A 21,026-nucleotide genomic window follows, 5' to 3' on the forward strand; every position below is an offset into this window, starting at 1 on the left:
GTACAGCCCTGAGCACGCTGCTCCTGGTTGTGCAGCGATCCAGGGGGCCCTGTGTCAAAATAAAACCCCTCAGAATACAAATCTGTCAGTGCTGGCACGTTCCAAACCCAAACCTCACCGCTTCTGTAAGACTGTTCACAACAGAAAGCAGTAACTCAACAGACTTGGAATGATTTCAGCTCCTCGTGCCAGCTTGCACTGAGTAGCACACAATCCCCATGGAGTACCTTATTGGCAGGTGACAGGGAATCATCCTCCTGGCTCCTCTTGACCCCTCTCTTGAGGATGCTGGTGGATGGGGAGGCTGAGGGGGACCAGGTGCAGCGGGCCTGGAGGCTGGTGGGGCTTTCAGCCACCTGCACTGAGGGATCCCCATCCACCTTCAGAGGGGAATCCACACTCTGATCTGCCAAGGCCACATTTTCAGGCACTTTTATTTCAGTTTCCACCAATTCCTCCTTCATCTCCTGATCTGCAACAACACAAGTTTCTCCAGCAGAGCTCTCAGCTTCTCCTATATCCTCCTGATTTCCTTCTAGCTCCTTCATCTCTTTTTCCTCAGGTTTGCTGTCACCACTCAGCTTCTCAGGCACCTCCTCCAGCTGTCCATTTTCCTTTATTTCTTCATTTTCTGCAGCTGCTGGTTCTTCCCCTTGCTCCCCTGAGTCCAGGCAGCTCTCCCTGGGCTCTTCAGGAACACTCTCAGGCAGAACCTGCTCTGTTTGCTCATTCTGCTCAGCAGGTTCCTTTACTTCCTCCATGGACTTGGTGGTTTCAGCTGCTGAACCCTCTGGACTCTCCTCCTCCACCCCCACACTGCTTCCCTGCAGGTTTTCCACATCCATTTCCTGCCTTTCCAAGCTGAAGGTGCTGGGCTCCTGGGGAGGGTGCACTGGAGTGCTCATTCCACACGGAGCCAGGGCCAAGCTCTCCTCCAAATCTGAGTGACCAGAAACATTCTGGACTGGGGTCTGCACTGGGGGGCTCTCAGGCTCCTCCAGCTCAGTTTTCTCCTTTTTGGACTCAGTGAACTTTGATTCAGTCACCTGCTGCTTTGGCTTTTTAAAGCAGCAATCACAGCTCTTGATTTTTTTCACCCTTTTGCTTCTCTTGTTCTGACACTCAGGGCTTTGCACAGAGGGCTCAGCACCAGGAGCATCTGCTGCTGGAGCACAGTCCCCTGTGCTGCTGTGCTTCTCCTCCTCCCTGCTCTCCTCTGCTGCTCTCCCATCCTGCTCAGACACACAGGGGCTGCCCAGTGGCTCCATGGACACATCACCCTTGTTTTGCTCCACGCTGGTGTCCTGCAGAGCGTCTGGATCCTCAGAGCTGCCAGAGCCCGTCCCTTCTCCAGCAGCTGCAGCCATTTCCTGCTTTTCCAGGCCCTCTGGCTCAGCTGGCCCTGCAGCACCTGTGCTGACCTCAGGCTCACTTTTACTGGCCTCCAGTGGACTCTGCGTTTCACTTCCCTGGGCAGATCCCTCAAGGCTCTGGCTCCCTGCCTGTCCCTCTTTCAATTTACCTTCCAGAGAATTGCTTCTGCTCCTCACTTTCACTGGTTTTTTCTTCTTTGTGCTCTCCTCCTTGCCCTCAGAGCTGTCAGCCTCAGAGTTTTCTATGCTGGACAGCAACCCTTGGGAAGATCTCCTGGTGTGGTACCGTGGGCGCTCCACCTTCTGCCCTGCTGCGCTGCCCTGCCCTTCCCCCTCTGCCCTGGGGGCATCCTCTGCCCTCCTGCCAGCTCTGCTGCCCTCCTCATCCAGGCCCCTGAGGGCAGGGGAGTCCTTGGAGCTCCATTCCTCTGCCACCCTCTCAGGCTGGCTGCTCTCTTTTGCGCTCTCTGTCGTTTTCCCAGGAATTCCTTTCTGCTTTTGGGATCCATCACCTTTCCCCTGGGACAGCTTCTTCTGCCCAGCTTTGTCCTCCTCTTTCCTCCTGTCTCTCTTTGGGAGCCCATCCTCCTTCTCCTGGCTGCCCGAGGAGCTCTCCACAGGCTCCGAGCGTCTCCTGGAGGAACGCCGCAGCTGCTTCTGCTGAGGGGACGCTTGTGGCACCTGGCTGTCATCCCCTGGGGCCTGCTCAGAGCAGCTGCTGCTCTCTGGGGGGGTGTTTTCTTTCGAGTCCGTGTCCAGCCCCTTGTCCATTTCTGCGATGGCATCCTCGGCTTTCTGGATGTCTGCTTCCGTGGAGAGCAGAGCCTGGGAGTGGCTGAGCAGGATGTGCTCCACATCCCCCACTGCAGAGCCCAGCTCAGCACTGCTCTCCAGGCTGTCAGGGGCCAGGGGCTCCTCTGCCCTGCTCTGCTTGGCCTTACTGCCCTGCAGCTCCATCCTGCTCTGCCGGCGCGTCACCCTGCGCGCGGCCGCCGGCTCGGCCTTCGGAGGGTTTTTGCCGTCCTCTCCAGATTTCTCTGTCCTAGCACCAGCCCTGCTGTCACTGCTGCTTTCCTGTGTGGCTGCCTCGGGAGGAGCCCCAGGCAGCTCTGACACAGAGCTCAGAGGGGCTGGGCTGAAGGGCCTGCTCTCTGCAGCCCCGAATTTCTCCAGGGTGATGAAGGACTGGCGCCGGCTCACGGGCTGGGGGGTGCCAGAGATGATGTCACTGGAGGCTGAGCTGTTGGTGACATCTGAGGTGTCCTCCTTCCCTGCTGAGGCCTCCTGGGGAGCTGCTTCCACAGAACTCATCTCCAACCCCTCTCCGATGGATGTTTCCTCTGGGATCATCTCAGCTGTGTCATTTTTGGCCTCCCCCTCGATGGTGCAGGCTGGGCTCTCCTCTGAGCGACATCCTTCACTCCCCACGTTCTCCTCCTGTCCCAAAAACATCAACAGCAAAAGGTTTGTCCTAGGAATCAAATGGAACAGTTGTAGTTGCCCTATGAATATAATACTGACAACAGTCAACTCCAGTTCTGGTGCAATAGAAAACAACACACCCACAAGGCTTTTCTAGCCACCAAATGATTTATTATCTGTGCTTTGATAGCTATAAAAGACACTTTTTAAAACCATTTAATCCCAAAACAACTCCAGAAATGCTAGAGGTTCTGCTGTATTTCACCTGGTCTGATTGGCTGTTAGCACAGCAGCTGCTCAGGCAAGTCCTCCCCAAAAGGAATTCAGGATTTACAAGCTTTACCCCAATCAAATACTGTGGCAGCACAGGCATGTGGGTGATCAGAAACTGCTCACATAAATCCTCCCATTATGACATCAAATACCCAGTGATTTGGCCTAAATGATATTCCAATTCATCCTAAAACAATAAATGATATAAAGCAGAACACAGCACTGCATTGGTGTGAAATTTTCTCTTGCTTGGTGTTGAGAATGGAAAACAAATCATAAAACCTCTCATGTTTGGTAGAAACTCTGATTTTAGACCCCACCAGACAATGGGAAATTACCTGAGGTTGGTTTGCAGTGTCTTCTTTGGCATTTTCTACTGAAGGAGGCATTTCCCTAGAAGAGAATGACTGGAATCAGCCTTGCTGCCAAAGGAGAACCCTTCAGTGACCTCACCTGGGCAATTCTACTCACAAAGAATCCTCCTGGCTCTGGCTGTACTGGGAAAATGAGGTGGTGTCCTGGGAAGCATCCAGGTTGTTGTACATGGCAGGAATGTCAGCTCTGGAACAACACCAGGAATGGGAGTCAGACTCCTCTTTGCAATTTATTATTTCATTTCAAGGCCATTCTTTTCAGCTGCATGAAATTTTTAATTTTGGGGAATAAAAGCTGTGATTGGGATCCCCCTCTGCAAGGAATTCACCACAGCCCAGACCAGTCCTGCCTCAAGTCCTGCTTACACTGCTTCTGCTGCCCAAGCACAGAAAACACACCAATATTATCTTCTCACATTAAAAGAGATCATTCTAAAGATTCTTCTGCAACTAAGATGAGTCTTGGGAATACCCCAATTCCTGACCTGCTGCTGACTCAAGAAATCCCTTTCTCAGCTTGTTTAACCCAATCCTTTCATTTCCATGATTTATGAAAAATGACATCTTTTATTTCACACTCTGAGTGACAAATTACAAATCTGAACTCCAAATTCCCAAACTCCAAACAGACTAGAGAGAGTGTATCTAGAGGAAATGCCATTGTAGGAATAATTTGGTTGCTTTAAAACAGCAAAGCAAGGAACTCTCTTAGCTTTAAACTTCATAACTTGTATGGAAGAACAAGACTCAATGACCTGTGGTGGTGTGAGAAAGTGGAATTGAAGTTAAGTCAAGCTCAGCTACTCAAGGAATGACATTTCACATGAAAACAATAAATGACAGACCTCTTTGACCTAAGCACTTCTTTCTGATGTTCTGTCAATATTCTTGGTTTTGTTTCTGGAGGAATAAACACAAAATCAACAGACTTCTCCTCTTCCAGAAGCTTCTCACTTGTTGTCTTAGGAGACGGAAATTCTAGTTTTAACTGCAGAAAGATAAAAAACCCCAAATCCTGGGTTAGAAACAAGAGAGGAACTGAAAATCAGGAATTTCTGAGGGCCATGACCTATCTCTGTGAGGGATCTGCCAACCCCAAAGCCCACCAAAACCCCAACCTGTCACAACCTCCACAGAATGAGGACTGAGGCTCTTTGCCACCAGCCTGAGCCCTCCCCAAACCTCAGCAGAGAATTCTGACAGCAATATTAACTCTGAGTCTGCTGGGCAGCCCAAGTCAGACAGAACAGCATTTCAGCATTCCCAAAGTGCTGATTTTGTCCTGAAGATCCTGGATTTGATTCCAGGAGCCCTCTCTGGGATCCCTTCACCTTTGCAGGTGTTGCTTGCAGGTTGCTGGACTTGTCTTTGCCATCACTTCTGGCTTCGCTCGTCTGTGCCAATATTGAATCTCGCTTCTGTCCCACCTTCACCTCCATGCCACTGATCTTTGTATCCAGCTGGGAATTCTCCATCTGTTCAGACAAAACCACACTGAATGTGCTGTGGGAAGGAACTCCAAGCTCACAAACCCACCCTGTGGTAATTTCTAGAATAAATCCCACACTCACAAATTTCCTCTGAACTACATAGAGGACAACTTAAAAAATTATTTATTTCAAATAAATTCCTAAAACTCAAAATTTACAATGCAGGAAGTGGTAAAAACCAGCTGAGTCTTCTGACAGTGCTAACCCAGCACAGTTTATCATCCTAAACATGAAACCACTGCAGGTCAACCAGATTAAAAACCCCAGCTGACCATTCACTCCCTGCTGAACAATTCCCATGAAATCCCAACAAAACATTTACCAGGTCAGAGAAGGGGCCACTGCACTCCTCAGACACCTCAATGCTTTCAAAACCAGGCAGCAGCAGAGGGATTTTCTTTTTGGCTTGGCTTAACACAGACCTGCTCAACAACAAAGAGTAAAAAATCATTTTAGATCGATGGGAGGGTGCAGCTCCTAACAGAAACATCCCCCAGCATGCACAGGGAATCAGAATGGTCCAGCCCCACTTTGGGCTCCCCCTGAGAAGTGTAAATAATAAAAGCTGTCTCTTACTTGAGCTGCTCGGGGTAGGTGAGTGAGGAGGCCTTGGCAAAGGTGCAGTTCCAGAGCTGGGCGCTCTGCTGGCGGATCTGTTTGTTCCTGTGCTGGAAGCCCAGGCACAGCACGGGGCTGAGCTGCTGCAGCAGCTCAGAGTCACAGGAGCCCGGGCAGTGGCACTGCAGGCACTGCAGGATCTCTGCCAGCAGCTTCTCCAGCTCAGGGGGAACAAAACACAGAGCTTTTAATGGACATTTTCAACTAAAATCTGAAATATTTGAATTGTAAGTTTATTTTCGACTTTATTTTTACAACCTGAAATGTCACATCACATCAAAGTCCCAGAGCTGACTGCTCCTCACTTCTAGAACTTATGTTTTAAATTTTTTATATTTAAAAGAATTTTAAAATTAAATTTCTACCCTCATCACATTTTTTATTTTATTCCAGAAGAAATGGCCTGAAGAACTCTGCTGTTCCCCATCTCCCCCAAGCCCAGTGATTTCTGTAGCAAATTTACCTTGTTGTTCAGGTTGCTGTAGGCTTTGGGTACCTCAGGGAGCCTGCCAAAACAAATTCAATTCATTTCTATTTTGCTATCTCATTTATCCCAAGCATAAAAATTTAACAGACAATAAATTCCAGCACTGCACACTGGTTTTAGTGAGTAACTTCACGGAATCACTTTGGGAAATGAGCCTCAGTTGGAGATTAAACAATTTCCTGATGGAGTTTCCCAGATCATCCTTTAAATTCCATGGATACTGATATGCTGACCTCAGGAGGAATTAATGGAAAAGTCAGTGGTAATCAGTACAAATTTAAAATTAAAGCTTTTCCTATAAACTAACTTCTAATTGCACTCTAAATGCTCTCCTTAAACTCATTGGCATTAAAAAGCTGAAGTATCACTAATCAAGTCCATAAACTAAACAATTCCATATAAATATATAAATAAATATATTCCATGTAAATAAATATATTCCACGTACAAAAAATCCAGAGGTACAATTAGCCAGAAAAATGTGAGCAAACTGCATTTTTAACTCATTTTATAAGCCTGTGACCTCCAAGCTGAAGAGGTTCCCAAATTTTTATCTGCTTCCACATGTCTTCCTTAAAAAATACTTATCCAACTTCTCCTTTTTCAGGAAAATGCTTTAAAAAAAATCATGCTCAGAAAATAAATCTTCCATTTTTATGAATAAATGCAAGGAAAACAATGCTCAGGAAAAAAGGACCAAGCAAAGTTTTTCCCAGTATTTCCTTCTGCCTAAAAACTTCCAGGATTTCAGTGTACATCAAGAAATTATCATTATTTTCCTAGAATATTTAATGCAAAAAATTTTATTTTTTCATTTAAAAAAATTCTTTATTTCTATCAATAAATATTTTCACTGTAGGGCAAATTACCAGGTGGAAAGTAAACTTTTGAGCCTTGTGGAGATACAAAAAGATTTACACTGAAGAGATTAAAATTTGAAATAGGGAGATTTTCTGAAGCCCTGCAAACCCTGAGCTCCATTGTCACAGACATATTTTATGAAAAATCCTTTTGTTAGGATTTTTTCTCCTGAGAAGCTGAGAGGCCTCAGAAATGAAATATAAATAATAATTCTCTGCTCTGTGGGATGCAACAGGTGGGTCTGGGATTGGTCTCATGTGGTTGTTTTTAATTAATGCCAATCCCCGTCCGGCTGGCTTGGACTCTCTGGCCAGTCACAAGATTTTATCACCACACCATTCCTTTCCTTTCAAGCCTTCTGATGAAATCCTTCCTTCTATTCTTTTAGAATAAATACATAATTTTCTTTTAATATAATATATATCATAAAATAATAAATCAGCCTTCTGAAACACGGAGTCAAGGTTCTCATCCCTCCCTTCGTGCTGGGACCCCTGTGAACACCAGCACGCTCCATCCCACACCGCTGCAGATTCTCCCACCCCAAACTCCCAGGCCCCTCCAAGGCTGACCTGGTTTTCTCACAGAACAGAGCCAGGGGCTGGGAGAAGGTGGCCAGGGTGGTGCCCAGCAGGGAGGGCAGGGAGATGTGGCTGACCAGGGCGTGCAGAGCCGCCAGCAGCGCGGGGCCCAGGCCCAGCAGCGCCTCCGCCTGCAGCTCCGAGCGGCTCAGCTCGTGGAAGGAGTTCAGCAGCAGCAGCAGCAGCTTGAACAGAGATCTCAGCTTGCCAAGGGGCTCCTTCTTCTTCTTAGCCCAGTCTGTGGGTGTCTGCGGGGCTGAGGGTCAAAAATTCAATTAAAAATTGCATTTCTTCCTTAACCGACATGAAAAGACAGCTGAACACTGAGGCTGCGTGAGAGGAAGAACTCTGATTCCCAAACTAGTTTAAAAATTGATTTAACAGCTTAAACACATTTTAATGTATAATTTTATCTGATTTCTATTGTTCTTATTTGTATTTCTGGCTGCTCAGACTCTGCTTTTAAGGTTTTAATGCCTACTTGAAAATAAACAACCACTCCTCAGCTAGCAGCTGATACACAAATTCTAGAACAGTGAACAGGAGGGAAGGAGAAATGGATTTTTTTAATTTGTTTATTTATTTGGAAGTCAAGTTTACATTATGCTCTTCCTCCTCAATATTTCCAATTAAAGCATTTCATCCTTCAGCAGCCAACACTGCATTTTACCACTTTAACAAATTCCCATGGGGCAGGTAAATTTTAACTCCTTTTTAATTGAATTATGCTTTTTTGGGAATTATTTGGAATAGAAAACAAACCAAAGAATATTTTATACCAAATCACTCTTTGTCTTTTGTTAAACTCTAATTTTTAACCAACTTTTGAAGCCACACACAGAAACCCCCAAATTTAAGTATTTCCTTACATCTGTTTTTGGGCTGGAATTTAGTGCCATAGGGTGCAAAGTTGATGCAGTCAACCATGACTGACACAAGGTGGGTGAGACCTTCCAGCATGGAAAACACCTGAGGAGGAAACAGAAACAAAAATTAATCAGCAAAACCAAAAACCAACCAGCAAAACCAGAAGTCAGGCAGCAAAGCCAAAAATCAATCCTCAGAAGAGAAACAGTGACAGAAAAAACCACCCTTGGTGCTCAGGACAGCAAAGAAACAACTTTTAATTAAAGGTGGGTGAAGTTGTTCTGCATGAGCAGGTGAGGCTGATAAAATTCCATTTTAAATACACATTTACACTGAGGATGGGCTTCCCATTCTAATAATGAACATAAACAGTGTCTAAAACAGTCAATAGGGGCAGGCAGCTGGGAGAAAGGGGTCACATTTAGGATAAATCAATTTTAAATCATTGATCAATTTTTCATATTTATCAATTAAATCATTTATCCACATTTAGGATCAATCAATAAAATTAAGGTTCAGGGCTCACTGTGTGCTCAAGGACAAAGCCTGGTTGCCACAAAAGTCACTACAGGCACAACAATTTAGTTGCCATTAACAGCCAAAACACAAATCACAAATAAGTTTTAGTGCCTAGAAAAAGATGAGCAAAGTTGCTTTTTCACCCTCTCAATCCATCCAAATTTTCCTAAATAAGTCCAAACTTGCTTTAAAAGGAACACTGATATTGTGAGCTAAAAGAAGGTGCAATGTAACTTTACACCCAACTTTGAAATTGTCTTGTTTAGTAATTACTGATTTTTAAAAGTGATATTTATCACTTATTTAGGTATTTATCAGGATACAGCAGCATCCAAGGCAGATAACAGTGATGCAATCCTCTCAATTCCAGGTTTTTTAATTCCATCTTTTTGTGTTTTTCACAGTACTTTTTCCAAAGTGAACTTTATGCATGAAGGATTTCTATCCCAAATGAAATGTTCATCCCCCTCCCCTCGTGGTGTGAGTTTGGGAATGGGCAATTTAGGCAACAAAACCATTGATTCTTTCAAAAATCTCTCTCTTTTACACAGCTTTAGGAGTAAAAGCCTTAAATTTAGTGTACAAGGCTGATGGTTCCATGTTCTCCTTCCTACCTGCAGAGCCTGGGTTTGTGGTATTTATCAACACATTTCACCTGGACAAATCCCATTTACCACCACCATGACACTCATTAACCACTATTATTAATTAGAAGACAAATCTAAAATCTGCTTAACTATGTGAATATTTAACATTTAAACTTAATTTTACTCCCTTTTTTCATTTCTCTACCCAACTCCTGTCAGCAAAAAGAATTCTTAAAGCTTCAAGTCTCACCCAAGCCACTCCAGGCTGCAGAAATCAGCACAGCACAATTTCCCACACACGTTCTCAGATCTAATTAGAAAGAGATCTGCTCAATGATCAGTTTTATACTCACTACTGGAGTTTCACCTTCTAGCCCAGCCATTATTTTGGCACAAAGCTCCTCACAGCACAGGTTTTCTTCTGCTGTTGCCACCAGAGCAGCACAGCGAGCAAAAGCTCGGTACAGGTCAGACCAGGAGCGCAGCAAGGACTTCAGAGTTGCCTTGGACAGAGAGAGAAGAAGTTGGCAAATATCAATATCTGTGCACAGAGAAAAACTTGCTTTGTGTTTGCTTCTGCTGTCAAAACCTAGGGGATTCTTTAGGGGTTTAAATTGTAGGTTTAGGGTTTTAAATCCATGGTGTTGTACTGAACCCCAAACCCAGCTGACTGAACCCAAAGTCAGCTCTGAGAGTTGAGAGATTTTATAAACCCCACATTGTTTTGAATTAATTTGATTCATTTGATTCATTTGCTGTTACCTGTGGGAATCCCTCAGTGGGGAAAATGTGGGATACTGGCAGCAATAAAGCACTGTACACAGCACTGAAATTGTGTTCCAGGGCATCCCCCTGGTTCACCTCGTTATTCTGCAACAAGAAAAGAGTTCATGGTTTAATAGGATTCATTTCTTCAGACTTGTGACTACTTTGCTTGTTAAATAAACAGTTTTTAACACTCTTCTCCAAGGAGATTATCTCCCAGACACCATTATCTCCCAGATTATCTTCTGGGGGAAGAGCTGCTAAAATCTGCTTTTTTCAAAGAGACCCCTTGGGGATGTTGCCTCCCAAATTTTGTCTCCAATGGGACACTTGAATATTTAAGCTTTGTACTTATTTTTACTCCCTTTTTTCATTTCTCTACCAACTCCTGTCAGCAAAAAGAATTCTTAAAGCTTCAAGTTTCCCCCAAACCACTCCACAATACAGAAATCACCACATCAGAATTTACAACATGTCTTTGTATCTAATTTAAAAGAGATCTGCTAAATTATGTTTAGCAAAGCTAAAGCTGCAAAACTGGGCTGACAAATAAGGCTGCTCCTGATTCACTGTGATAAATTCAGTTTGCAATCAGACATTCTGCTCTTTCAAGAGCTCAGGAGGATCCTGCTAGCAAAGGATAAAAAGCCAAAATATATTCCAAGAAAACCAATCCAGGAAATGTCTGGTGTGTTCCTCACTTATTTCAGCTGCAGTAAGTGAAGACCACCTCAGAGAATCCTGGGATGGGGTGGCTCAGAAGGGACCTTAAAACTCATCTCATTCCACCCCACTGATCTCACCCCACACCTCCCACCATCCCAGGCTGCTCCAGCCTGGCCTTGGGCACTTCCAGGGATGTTCAAGGCATGGAAAGGCAAAAGGGTCCCACAGCCAAGGACCATAAGGAAATGATTGTTAATCAGGCTGTTGCTAATGAGGCTATGATTAACTTTTAAGCCAGTCCTTGTTGCTCCAGTTTGGGATCAGGCTCTGACTTGGCCACAGCATTCCCTCACGGAGCACTGTGAAAATGTGGAGAACAGAATGTGAAGCAGGAATCCTCTTCATGGACACTTTACCTCCTGGACGCCCAATTTTCCATTTGCTGATCAATAACACAAATTTCAGGAAGGCAAAGCTCCTCTGGAACTCCATCCCAGCCCCTCCCCACCCTCCCAGGCAGGAATTCCCAAATCCCAATATCCCATCCATCCCTGCCCGTGGCAGTGGGCAGCCATTCCCTGTGCCCATGCTGCTGGAGATAGTCACAGCACCTAAAACTTGGTTCATAAAGTCTATGATTTTTAGATCTGATGATTAATGAGGATTAATTAATTCAGCAATTCCTACATTACAATCAACATTTTTCCAGTAAAGAGCCTGCTTAATCTCTCAAATATTATAATTTATAAGGCTTTTATTACACTAAAGATGCCTAATGAGTAAAACTGGTCTAATTACATCCTGAGCATCCCAATCCGGGATTTATGTGATTTTTACACCAAGCAATCCAACCCATGGTATTTAAAAGTGAACAGTTCCTGGGGGGGAACCTTGCCATGGTTTTCACCAGAAGGATTATGCCAAGCTATCCAATTGCAGCATCACTTCAAGACATGGAATCCCTTAAAAACTTCAGATAAACGCTCAGCAAAGCGCTCCTGTGGGGCTCTGGGGGTGTGGAAGAGAACCAAATTCACTGATGGGTGAAAGAATTACCTGATTAATCCACTCAGTCAGAGGATTAACAACAATGCTCCACATTCTCCAGACGTGCTCCTTGTTGCCCACCTGGCCTGCACTCTGATCAATGACACAGAGCACAGACTCACTGAAAGCCAGGGCAGAGGTGGGCCCAGACAGGGCAAAACCCACCAGAGCCTCCAGAATCCCAAAGAACCTGCAGGAGGAAATTCCACACGTCAGAGTCTGGCTTTTCCCCAGCTGAAATGAGAGGGGAATTTTCTAAGGGATGCTCAGAGCTGCAGGTACCTCTCATCTGTCACACAGCATTCCAAGAGGTTGTTATGGAAAGGCAGCTGGATCAGGAACAGGGCTGGAGTTCCCTTGGAACAGGAATGGGAGAGGTTAAAACAGCACTGAGCAAAGGAAAGGGCTGCCTCACCTCCACAGGCATTTCTGTACTGCACTCAGCTCTGAGCCAGAGCTCACAATTATCATCATTAGCCAGAAATTCACAGTCATTATTATTCTGCTAGCCAGAAATTCACAACCATTATTATTCTGCTAGCCAGAAATTCACAATCACTATTCTTATTCTTAGCCAGAAATTAACTATTCTTACTCTTAGCCAGAAATTCACAATCACTATTCGTATTCTTAGCCAGAAATTCACAACCATTAAAAGTTGTCCAAAATTGTCAATTCTAACACCTGAAGATAAAAATAAGAGGGCAAACTGCAAAGCTCAACTGCTGCCAGTGCTGGGATTTGCTCATTTCCAGGTCACAGCAAGAGATCTTTTGGGTACTTCTGTTCAAATCCATCACAAATATTTCAGGTTTGCTGATGTTGAGAGTCCTTAACAAAATGTATTTAATATCTGCTAATTAAAACTTTAATGAGGAGCCTCCTTCCTTCTCACTCTGCTCTTCCCTAAACAAAAGCCACCAAAATTCAGCAGCATTCTTTCACAGCTTTTTGTGATTATTGTCTAAACATTTTCTTGCAGAAGATGATACTCACTAATCAGTACCAGCCCTTCTTGTGCAGTAATTTCATTAATTAGACACAGTTCAATTAGTGAGGCCTGCAAATCAAGTCTGCACTGTGGAACATGAAATAACTGGAGTTCCTAAAAGCTTCCAGAATTAATTCAGACTTACATGTAAAAGATCCATATCAGCAACCTGGTAAGCTGGGGAGCCCAAAACTTTTGGAGGCAACTCCTTGACAGTGATGTCAATGAGAGACTGAGTGGGGGAAGAGGAAACAAAATGCATTTAAATATGTATTTTCTGAGGGTTCAAGTATTTTAAGCAAAATATAATAAATACAAATAAAATGAAAAACTACAAGGAAAAACACAAAACTACCGAGGAAAAACACGTTTAAAAAAAAATTACAAAAAATACAAAAAACCCCCCAAAATATAAAATTTTCAAAATACAAAAAAACTCCCCAAAATTACAAAAAAATACAAAAAATACAAAAAATTTACAAAAATAAATACAAAAATACCCCCAAAAAATTACAAAAAACAAATACCAAAAAAAAAAATTCAAAAAACCCCCAAAAATTACAAATAAAATACAAAACCCTCAAGCAAATTAGAAAAACCCGAAATAAATTACAAAAAAACCCACAAAAAAAAAAAAAAAAACCCAAACCCCCCAAAAATACAAAGTCCCCACAAAAAAATACAAAAATTATAAAAAAAATTACAAAAAAAAAAGACAAAAAAAATTATTACCAAAAAATTATTACCAAAAAAAATTACAAAAAAAAAAGCAAAACTGAAACAATTCCCTTCAGCTAAAAAACAACAAAAACTTCATCACCAAGGTGTCCAGGATGTTCTTTGAAGCTCAGGAGAAGCCTGTAGGCAGCTGGGAATGCTTTTCAGCAGGACTCACCAGGACTTTGTGCACAGGCAGAGCATTGGATCTCACAGTGTTCTTTAGGGCCTGCAGTAACATGGTCAGGATTTCTGAGCCTTGCTTCTCTTTCTTATTCCCTAAAATAAAGAACATTTCCAGTCAGAGCAGAATGGTCACTCAGAGCATCATTCAAACTTTTAGTGCAAAAGTGAAAGAATTCTGTGTAAATTTGTAAAAATTCACCAAATCCTTCAGAGAGTCAGGTACCAATTCTGCTCATAACAGAAATGAAATTTCAAAGTTTAAATAAAAAACCTTTAAGTTGAATTAGGAGATGGAAACACCTTTGTTTCATTAAGGATTTGACTTTTGATACATTAAAGTTGTGGAATTGTGTATTCATCCAAAGAATGGATGAATTCTTCATGCTCTGATTTTTAGTAAAGAAGTTGGCATTATTAAGCATATTCTGGACTTTTCTTGATAAAGGATATTTTTAAAATAGGAAATAACTTTTGTACATCTGCACACTCTACAGTTTACCTAGGAATAGAATTACAATGAAGAAAAAAAGAGGCAAAAACTTGAATTTTTGTCTCCATTCCTCAACACTAAAGACCAAGGAGGGGTTGTTTTTCTTTTGGAGCTGCTTTAGAATAGAACAGAATTATTGATTCAGACTCAAGCCAAGCAATGAACAATCAAAAACTTCTAGTCTAGTTTAAAAATAAACCACCTCTGACTGGTGAGCAATGCCAAATTCAAGAAAATGACCCTTTTTACCTGCTTCAATTGCTGTTTTTACATATCCATTTATGTCCTTCCAGATAACATTCAGCAAGCAATCTGCAAGGTAACAATGGTTTTATTCAGTTTGCAAAAAAAATATTCAACACAACTGCAGCTAAAATACAAATTGTGTTAAAGGACAGATCTGGATTTAAGCCAGAACTCAAATTTCAATGCAAGTCAGACCAGTTCTACTTTTTATAACATCAGGATATCACACAAAGTGCTGAATTCTTATGCTTCCCTTGCCCACCTGATTTCCCAGAAAATGTTTAAATTTCACCACCGAATTCTTACCAGGAACTTCTTTTCCAATTGCAATAAAGCCATCCTGAACAGCATTTATCAGAGTGCTGGCATGCTTACAAAAAAAAGAAGGGCTACTGATCAGTGGGTACTGGAGAGGCTCTACAAGAACAAAAAAACACATTCCATAAACCTGTTACTTTGCAGTTTACTGGGAAAATAAGCCTTAAAAATAATCAATTATTTGTGTATTTACAGCATTTTTACTATACAAACATCTTAAATCTGACAACACTTAAAAGTTTAAATTATTTCATTCTAACACATAAGATTTGAGATGACACAAATGTATTTTATACAGTTAAATAGAAATATAAAACTCATATACCTAAGCTAAGCACGAGTTTGTTCTGCTTAGCAAAATCCACAACTTGTGGTCCCATGAGGAAGTGGAGCAGCATTTCAATGCCCAGCAGCTGGATGGAAGGGAAGAGCTGCCCTCCTGCTGGGCTGTTCAGGCCCATCCTGGGGGTGCCCGGGCTCACGAACAGCAAAGCACCTGAGGGAGGGCACACAGATCAGCAGCAGCACAGAAATCCCAGGGAAAAGCCCCAAATTCCCCAGGAAAAGGACCAGTCATGGAGTGCTGCTGGCTGGGGGGCACCTCTGACAGCCAGCTTTCTCACACAAGTGGGGTTTGCTAGCACAGCCATATTTTTCCCAGTGTTTTAAATATCTGCCCCAAAATTGTCCATTCTGGAACACCACATTTTTTTTTGGCCATACAAATCTCCATGGAAGCTGAGGTTACACAGCCACTGAACACTTGTATGAATCTGCTGCTACAAAACAGTTTCCATTGGAAATTGTCACCTGGAACAGAAATTTAAGAGGTCTTGGCAAATATTTTGACCAACTCAGGGGTGATCTCACAGGACTAAGATGAGCTTTTTTAGGAAGGGAAAACAGGAAACTCCCCAAATCCAGGATCCCTGAGGCTCCTGATTACAGCAGAACAGAATGGCACAAGCCATGGATGCCAGGCTTCCAGAAAGAGAAGGAAAACCAGGAGTTCCCTATTGGATATTTAGATATAAAGCTCAAATAGAGGTGGCTTCACATGTGGTTAAAGCATTAAAATTCCTGATGGTTATCATCCCTGGGCAGGGTTAGGTGGGATATTGGGAAGGAATTCCTGGCTGGCAGGGTGGATGCCCATCCCTGGAAGTGCCCAAGGACAGGCTGGCCAGGGCCTGGGGTAGTAGAAGGTGTCCCTGGATGAGCTTTAAGGTCCTTTCCAACCCAAATCATTCCAAGGTTCTCTACTATTCAGGCAGAAACTAAAAGTGCTACAGAAATAAAAGGGCACATAAAAATAGCACATACACTCATAGACGGAAAAATAAGATTTTAAAGCAGAGCTCAGTTGCAACAGAGAACACAATTCAGGCCATTCAAACTGCTCCTCAAACTGACTGGCACAACTTGTGAAACTTTAAATAACGACTGCAACAGCCTCACTTTCCCCCATATAAATCCTGCAGTGACCATGCAGAAAACTCGCTCTTCTGAAGAACAGGAACTAGAAATGGAAAGGCAGAACATGACAAACACAAGAGACGAGTCTCTGCATGTGAAATGGAGCTGGAGTTTGCACAGGGTGATGTTTTAGTACCTGGTTTCTGCCCAGGGGTTGCTGAGCCCAGGCTGGGGTTGTTTGGCCGTGAGGGCGTTCCTGGGAAGGCAGCAGCAGGATCCACACTCAGGGTGCTTTGGATTAGTGGGACACAGACCTGCAAAGGAACCCCAGCAACAGCTACAACATGGGCAAGCCACTAAAAACTCATTTCAACCAGCACAGACTGGGCTGCTGCTCACAAATCAGAGTTTCTGGGTATTCAGAATGAACCAGAAATGTCTAATCAAACAAAAATTCCTGGTAGATGCAGTCTATTTTAGTAAGCCTAAGAAAATACTTTTCCCTCCCTTTACTCCCATCTTGAAGAATAATTTAATGAATCCAGGTGTTGAGTAGAAACAGGTCCATTCCACTTACAGTGTGACTAGAAATGAAACACCTGCATCATTTTTCTATCTTCCTGAATATTTTTGGTGTTTTCACCAGTTTTCCTATGGCAGCCTTTTCCAAGGCCACACTTCCTTGGTGAAAGGAGGAGAGAGCCTCTATTTAACACACTGATAGTCACCCAGGGCAGATTTTCAGAGATGCTCACAGGACATTCCCACAGATTCTCCAGTATTTTGGGGCTCTGAGTCCCAAATATCCCTTCTACACAATCCCTAAGCCACACACCAGGACAAATCAGTTCCTTGAGGGAGTTTGATTTCAGTAACAAAGCAGAAAGGGATGAAGCAGGAATATTTTACATTCTGCTGCACAGAGATCAGGATTCTTGTCACCTGAGTTACCTGTTCAAAGTTTGAGGGCAGGTGAGGTCCCAGTCTCATCAGCAAATACCACCAGACCTCCAGCTTGGTCAGGGCCAGAGCCTCTGTCCTCACGTGGATGGAGCTCAGGGGCTGCATCAGCAGTTTCAGCCTCTTAGCACTGCAAAGGATGTCTGGGAGATCCAAAAGGTGCATTTTAAACAATACACATTATTGAATCACAGCTCAGCAACATTTGATTAAACCATTATGGTTTTTTCCTTATATCTTTTAGCTTCAAATTCAATTAACAGTAATTTGCAAAACTCAACCACGCCAACCCTTCAAATTCTCTTACTGCTCTAATTATTGCTTAAACCAATTCTGAAAAAAATCAAGTATTTCTTTTCAATACAAAGACTGAAATCAAATTTTCTGCATTCCAACCTGACCCCACTTGAGAAGGGAGGTCGGATCCAACCTGACCCATGATGGGATTCTGTGATAAACAGAAGGAATTCCCTCTTGCTTGCTCTGTTAGTCCCATCTGCTCCAGGGACAGGAAAATCAAACACTGAGTTTTCTCTTCAGAATACAGAGAAGCACAATTAAAGTAAAAAAAAATTGTATTTTGACACAAGGTAGAATAAAAACTTGTTCAGATTCAGGTTACACCTTTAAAACAACTTTTTTTTAACACCTTTGGAATTCTGAAGTGTTGTCTTTCTCCAGTTAGACCACACCACCCAAAATAAGACATATAGAATGTTTTATTCTCTATTTCACTACTGTTTGGATCATTAATAGCACTACAAAACACAATTTACTGATTTTATTCCATTTCTAGCATTCCCAGCAGAAAAATTAGGACAGAGCAGATGATCAAAATATCACCTTGCTTCAAAAAGAAAAGAAAACAAGGAAAAAACCAACAAAATCTTGAATTTTAGCTATGCACAGAGACAGTGAATTTTTCTGCACCAGCATGTGGATATCCAGTGGTATAAAAGTAATGCATTGACCACTAAAAGATGAGTTTTTTCCAATTATGTATTAACACATATTACATATTTATGTATTACAGTTATGCATTAAATGTATTTACATTTTTCCAGCTATGTATGACTTGTATTAAAACAAATCAGGCTAAATATTTTTTTTTTTAGACCTACCTGGATTTAGAGCAAAGTTATCAATGAGGCTCTTCCATGCAATGAAGGCAATTTTCTTCACCACAGGGGAGCCACTGCGGAAGCCCAGCTCCTCCAGCTGCAGCAGGGAGTTGATGAAGCTGCCACTGCGATGCAGAGTCTGAGCAGGAAGAAATTCATCATTAAAAGAAGTTTCTGCTGTTCAAAAGTCCTCTTCTAAAGATTTCTTCCTTTTCTGCTTACCTTTCCAAGCAATCTGACAAACAGGGGCCACAGCTTTAACACGAAGGTCTCGTTTTTGGAAGAAAACAATTTCTGAAGTTCGGAAATTAATTTCTGCAGGAAGAAAGAAACAGAATTTCTACAAGAAATGGTTTTAAAATATTCTAAAAACTCCACACACATACCAATGTCTGGGGACACAACCAACAGACAAGATTTGAGATTATGCAAATGTTTTTTTTACAATTAAATACATATAAAACTCTAGGTAGACCTAAACTACGCATGAGTTTCTTTTGCTTAGCAAAATCCACAACTTGTGGTGCCACGAGGAAGTGGAGCAGCATTTCTGATGTTTGCACAGCAGAAGGATTTCATTCTGTACCACACAGCATTTGCCACCACCTGATCCTCTTTTCCCTTGAAATTTATGGCTCTTATTGACAGTGGCAACCAACAAAGGAAAATTCATTCTTCAAATATTTGCATTTCCTCCAGCTCTAAAGTCAAAACATGCCCTGACCCCAAACACCACCTCGTTTGGTTGGGTTTTTGGGTTTTTCAGCAGAAAATAAGGCAAAATAAATGAGCCAAGTGAGGCCAGTCCTGGAAGAGAAGGGGAATGTGAAAATCTTCATCAAAGACACCCTGGGGCTGCTGCTGCACAGGATGGGGACTCTTAAAGGACATGGAAAATGCTGAGCATCCTCTGCTTTCCTGCCCCCCTCTCCACCCTCAGGCCTCCAAGTTGTCTCCCATTCCCTTTGATGCTGGGCACTTTTCTGCAGTGAATATTTACATTTCCATTTTTTTTCCATTGGCATCAAGAAGTTGCTGTCAATGCACAGGGAATGAAATGAAAGCCCCCCAGGTGCCCCTGCTGCCCAGTGTCACTCACTGTGGTCATCAGGTGCTCGGTGACAGCTGCCACCTCCTGCTGCTTCTGCAGGAGCAGTGGCATTCCCATCTCCAGGGCAGTGGCACCTCTTAACTGCACTTTGTGAGCTGAGTGGACAACCAGGGGGATGATCAGCTTTGCCCACCTCACAGCCTCCTCTCCCATCTGGGATGGAGCTTGCTCCATTAAGCTGGATCAAAAGAAAAAAACCCAAAAAATAGGGATTAGAGATCTCCAACAGCTCAGGCACTCAAGCTATCTTTGTATCACCAATAAATTCTTTAATTCAATCCAGGATTTGTAGGAAACCATCCCAATGTTTTTTAATCAATTGTATTTTGAGACTGCATTAAAAGGGCAAAGTTCAAGTGTTATTTCAGATAAACCTCTCCAGAAGCACAACAGCCTGACTGGAGAACTGTGCTTTCCATTTTAGCACAACAACTTGGGCACAGGAGCTGAGAGCCTGACAGGAATGCACAATGCCCAAGGGAAGTTTGGCCATGAACCATCCCTGGGAGTTCCCAGGAGGCCAGGCAGCTCCCACACAGCTGGGAACAACTCCCAGCAGCTTCTGGACAAATCCCAAGCCAGGTCTGGACAGAGCTGATTTTATCCTCCTATTCCCAAACTGTCAGACCACAGCATGACAAAATTCCACACATTTCCACCAGCCCACCCACACCAAAACCATGCAGAAACAGGAATACCTGGCATATATTCAAACTAGCCTGAATCTAGAAATCCTGGAGTTTTTTTTAAGCCCCTCTTTTTCCCAGGAAAGTCAAACTCCTCAAACCCCCATCCCTACAGTTTATGGAGAATTTGATGCACTAAAGAAAAGTTCTGCCTTTCAAGTCATTTTATTAAAGTCAGAGGACAAGAACTGTTTAAAAGAACTATTCAAAATGGATTTGCAGCTCAAACCACATGCCAAAAATCTGAGAGAAAACTTAAAAAGGAGTAAAGATACAAGCTCAATGTATTTACTCATACAGGAATTAAACTAATTAAAGACAAAATTTGAATATTTCAGCTCTGCTGACCAGAACGTGCTCACAGTGATGGTTTTAAAAAGTCACTTTTGGAATTAGACAGGAATTCCAACAGTGTTGTGGGAAACATTGCACTAAAATGTGTTGCCAAGGGGATATTTCTAAGTAAGATATTTTTAAATGAACCCCAAAAATAATGGCAAAGAATTTCTCAAGCAGGCAGGTTCTGGAAACAAAACTTAAGAACATGACTTGGGAAGCACAGGTGAGAGGTGAGAAATAATTCCTAAAGAGCCACTAAAAATGAAAGCAATATTGTCTGATTTCTGCTTCAGAATGATGCCATGATTATTAAGGCGATATTTAATTAATTATTATACACAAAACAAGTGGTGCACAGTGCAGCTTCCCCTCCCAGAGCCCCGCAGCTCCCCAGTTCACCCCAGGCACAATTCCATGGAATATCCCCTGCTCAGCTGGGATCAGCTGTGTCCCCTTGTCCTTGACTTAGAGCAAACTCTGCTCACAATAACTAAAACACCCCTGGTGTTATCAAC

General features: G+C 42.9%; 1 protein-coding gene across 3 annotated transcripts in view; it reads right to left on the reverse strand.

Moving 5' to 3' along the window:
• Nucleotides 1–21,026, reverse strand: part of RIF1 (replication timing regulatory factor 1) — a 28,637-nt gene that overhangs the window by 3,119 nt on the left and 4,492 nt on the right. For all 3 annotated transcript variants that reach the window (XM_084208896.1, XM_084208895.1, XM_084208894.1), the window contains exons 6-29: nucleotides 19,475–19,664; nucleotides 18,598–18,690; nucleotides 18,376–18,514; nucleotides 17,246–17,397; nucleotides 16,491–16,608; nucleotides 15,204–15,374; nucleotides 14,867–14,977; nucleotides 14,564–14,626; nucleotides 13,817–13,917; nucleotides 13,067–13,153; nucleotides 12,213–12,286; nucleotides 11,940–12,120; nucleotides 10,215–10,322; nucleotides 9,806–9,955; nucleotides 8,349–8,448; nucleotides 7,471–7,735; nucleotides 6,014–6,056; nucleotides 5,509–5,711; nucleotides 5,255–5,354; nucleotides 4,774–4,917; nucleotides 4,288–4,430; nucleotides 3,540–3,629; nucleotides 3,407–3,461; nucleotides 228–2,810 (exon numbers count right to left, since the gene is read on the reverse strand). In XM_084208896.1, coding sequence (XP_084065022.1) covers nucleotides 228–2,810; nucleotides 3,407–3,461; nucleotides 3,540–3,629; nucleotides 4,288–4,430; nucleotides 4,774–4,917; nucleotides 5,255–5,354; nucleotides 5,509–5,711; nucleotides 6,014–6,056; nucleotides 7,471–7,735; nucleotides 8,349–8,448; nucleotides 9,806–9,955; nucleotides 10,215–10,322; nucleotides 11,940–12,120; nucleotides 12,213–12,286; nucleotides 13,067–13,153; nucleotides 13,817–13,917; nucleotides 14,564–14,626; nucleotides 14,867–14,977; nucleotides 15,204–15,374; nucleotides 16,491–16,608; nucleotides 17,246–17,397; nucleotides 18,376–18,514; nucleotides 18,598–18,690; nucleotides 19,475–19,664 — 5,464 coding nt within the window. The remainder of the gene's footprint in view (nucleotides 1–227; nucleotides 2,811–3,406; nucleotides 3,462–3,539; nucleotides 3,630–4,287; nucleotides 4,431–4,773; nucleotides 4,918–5,254; nucleotides 5,355–5,508; nucleotides 5,712–6,013; nucleotides 6,057–7,470; nucleotides 7,736–8,348; nucleotides 8,449–9,805; nucleotides 9,956–10,214; nucleotides 10,323–11,939; nucleotides 12,121–12,212; nucleotides 12,287–13,066; nucleotides 13,154–13,816; nucleotides 13,918–14,563; nucleotides 14,627–14,866; nucleotides 14,978–15,203; nucleotides 15,375–16,490; nucleotides 16,609–17,245; nucleotides 17,398–18,375; nucleotides 18,515–18,597; nucleotides 18,691–19,474; nucleotides 19,665–21,026) is intronic.

Source organism: Fringilla coelebs (assembly GCF_963513975.1).
Source record: "Fringilla coelebs genome assembly, chromosome: 7".
NCBI classification, from domain to species: Eukaryota; Metazoa; Chordata; class Aves; order Passeriformes; family Fringillidae; genus Fringilla; species Fringilla coelebs.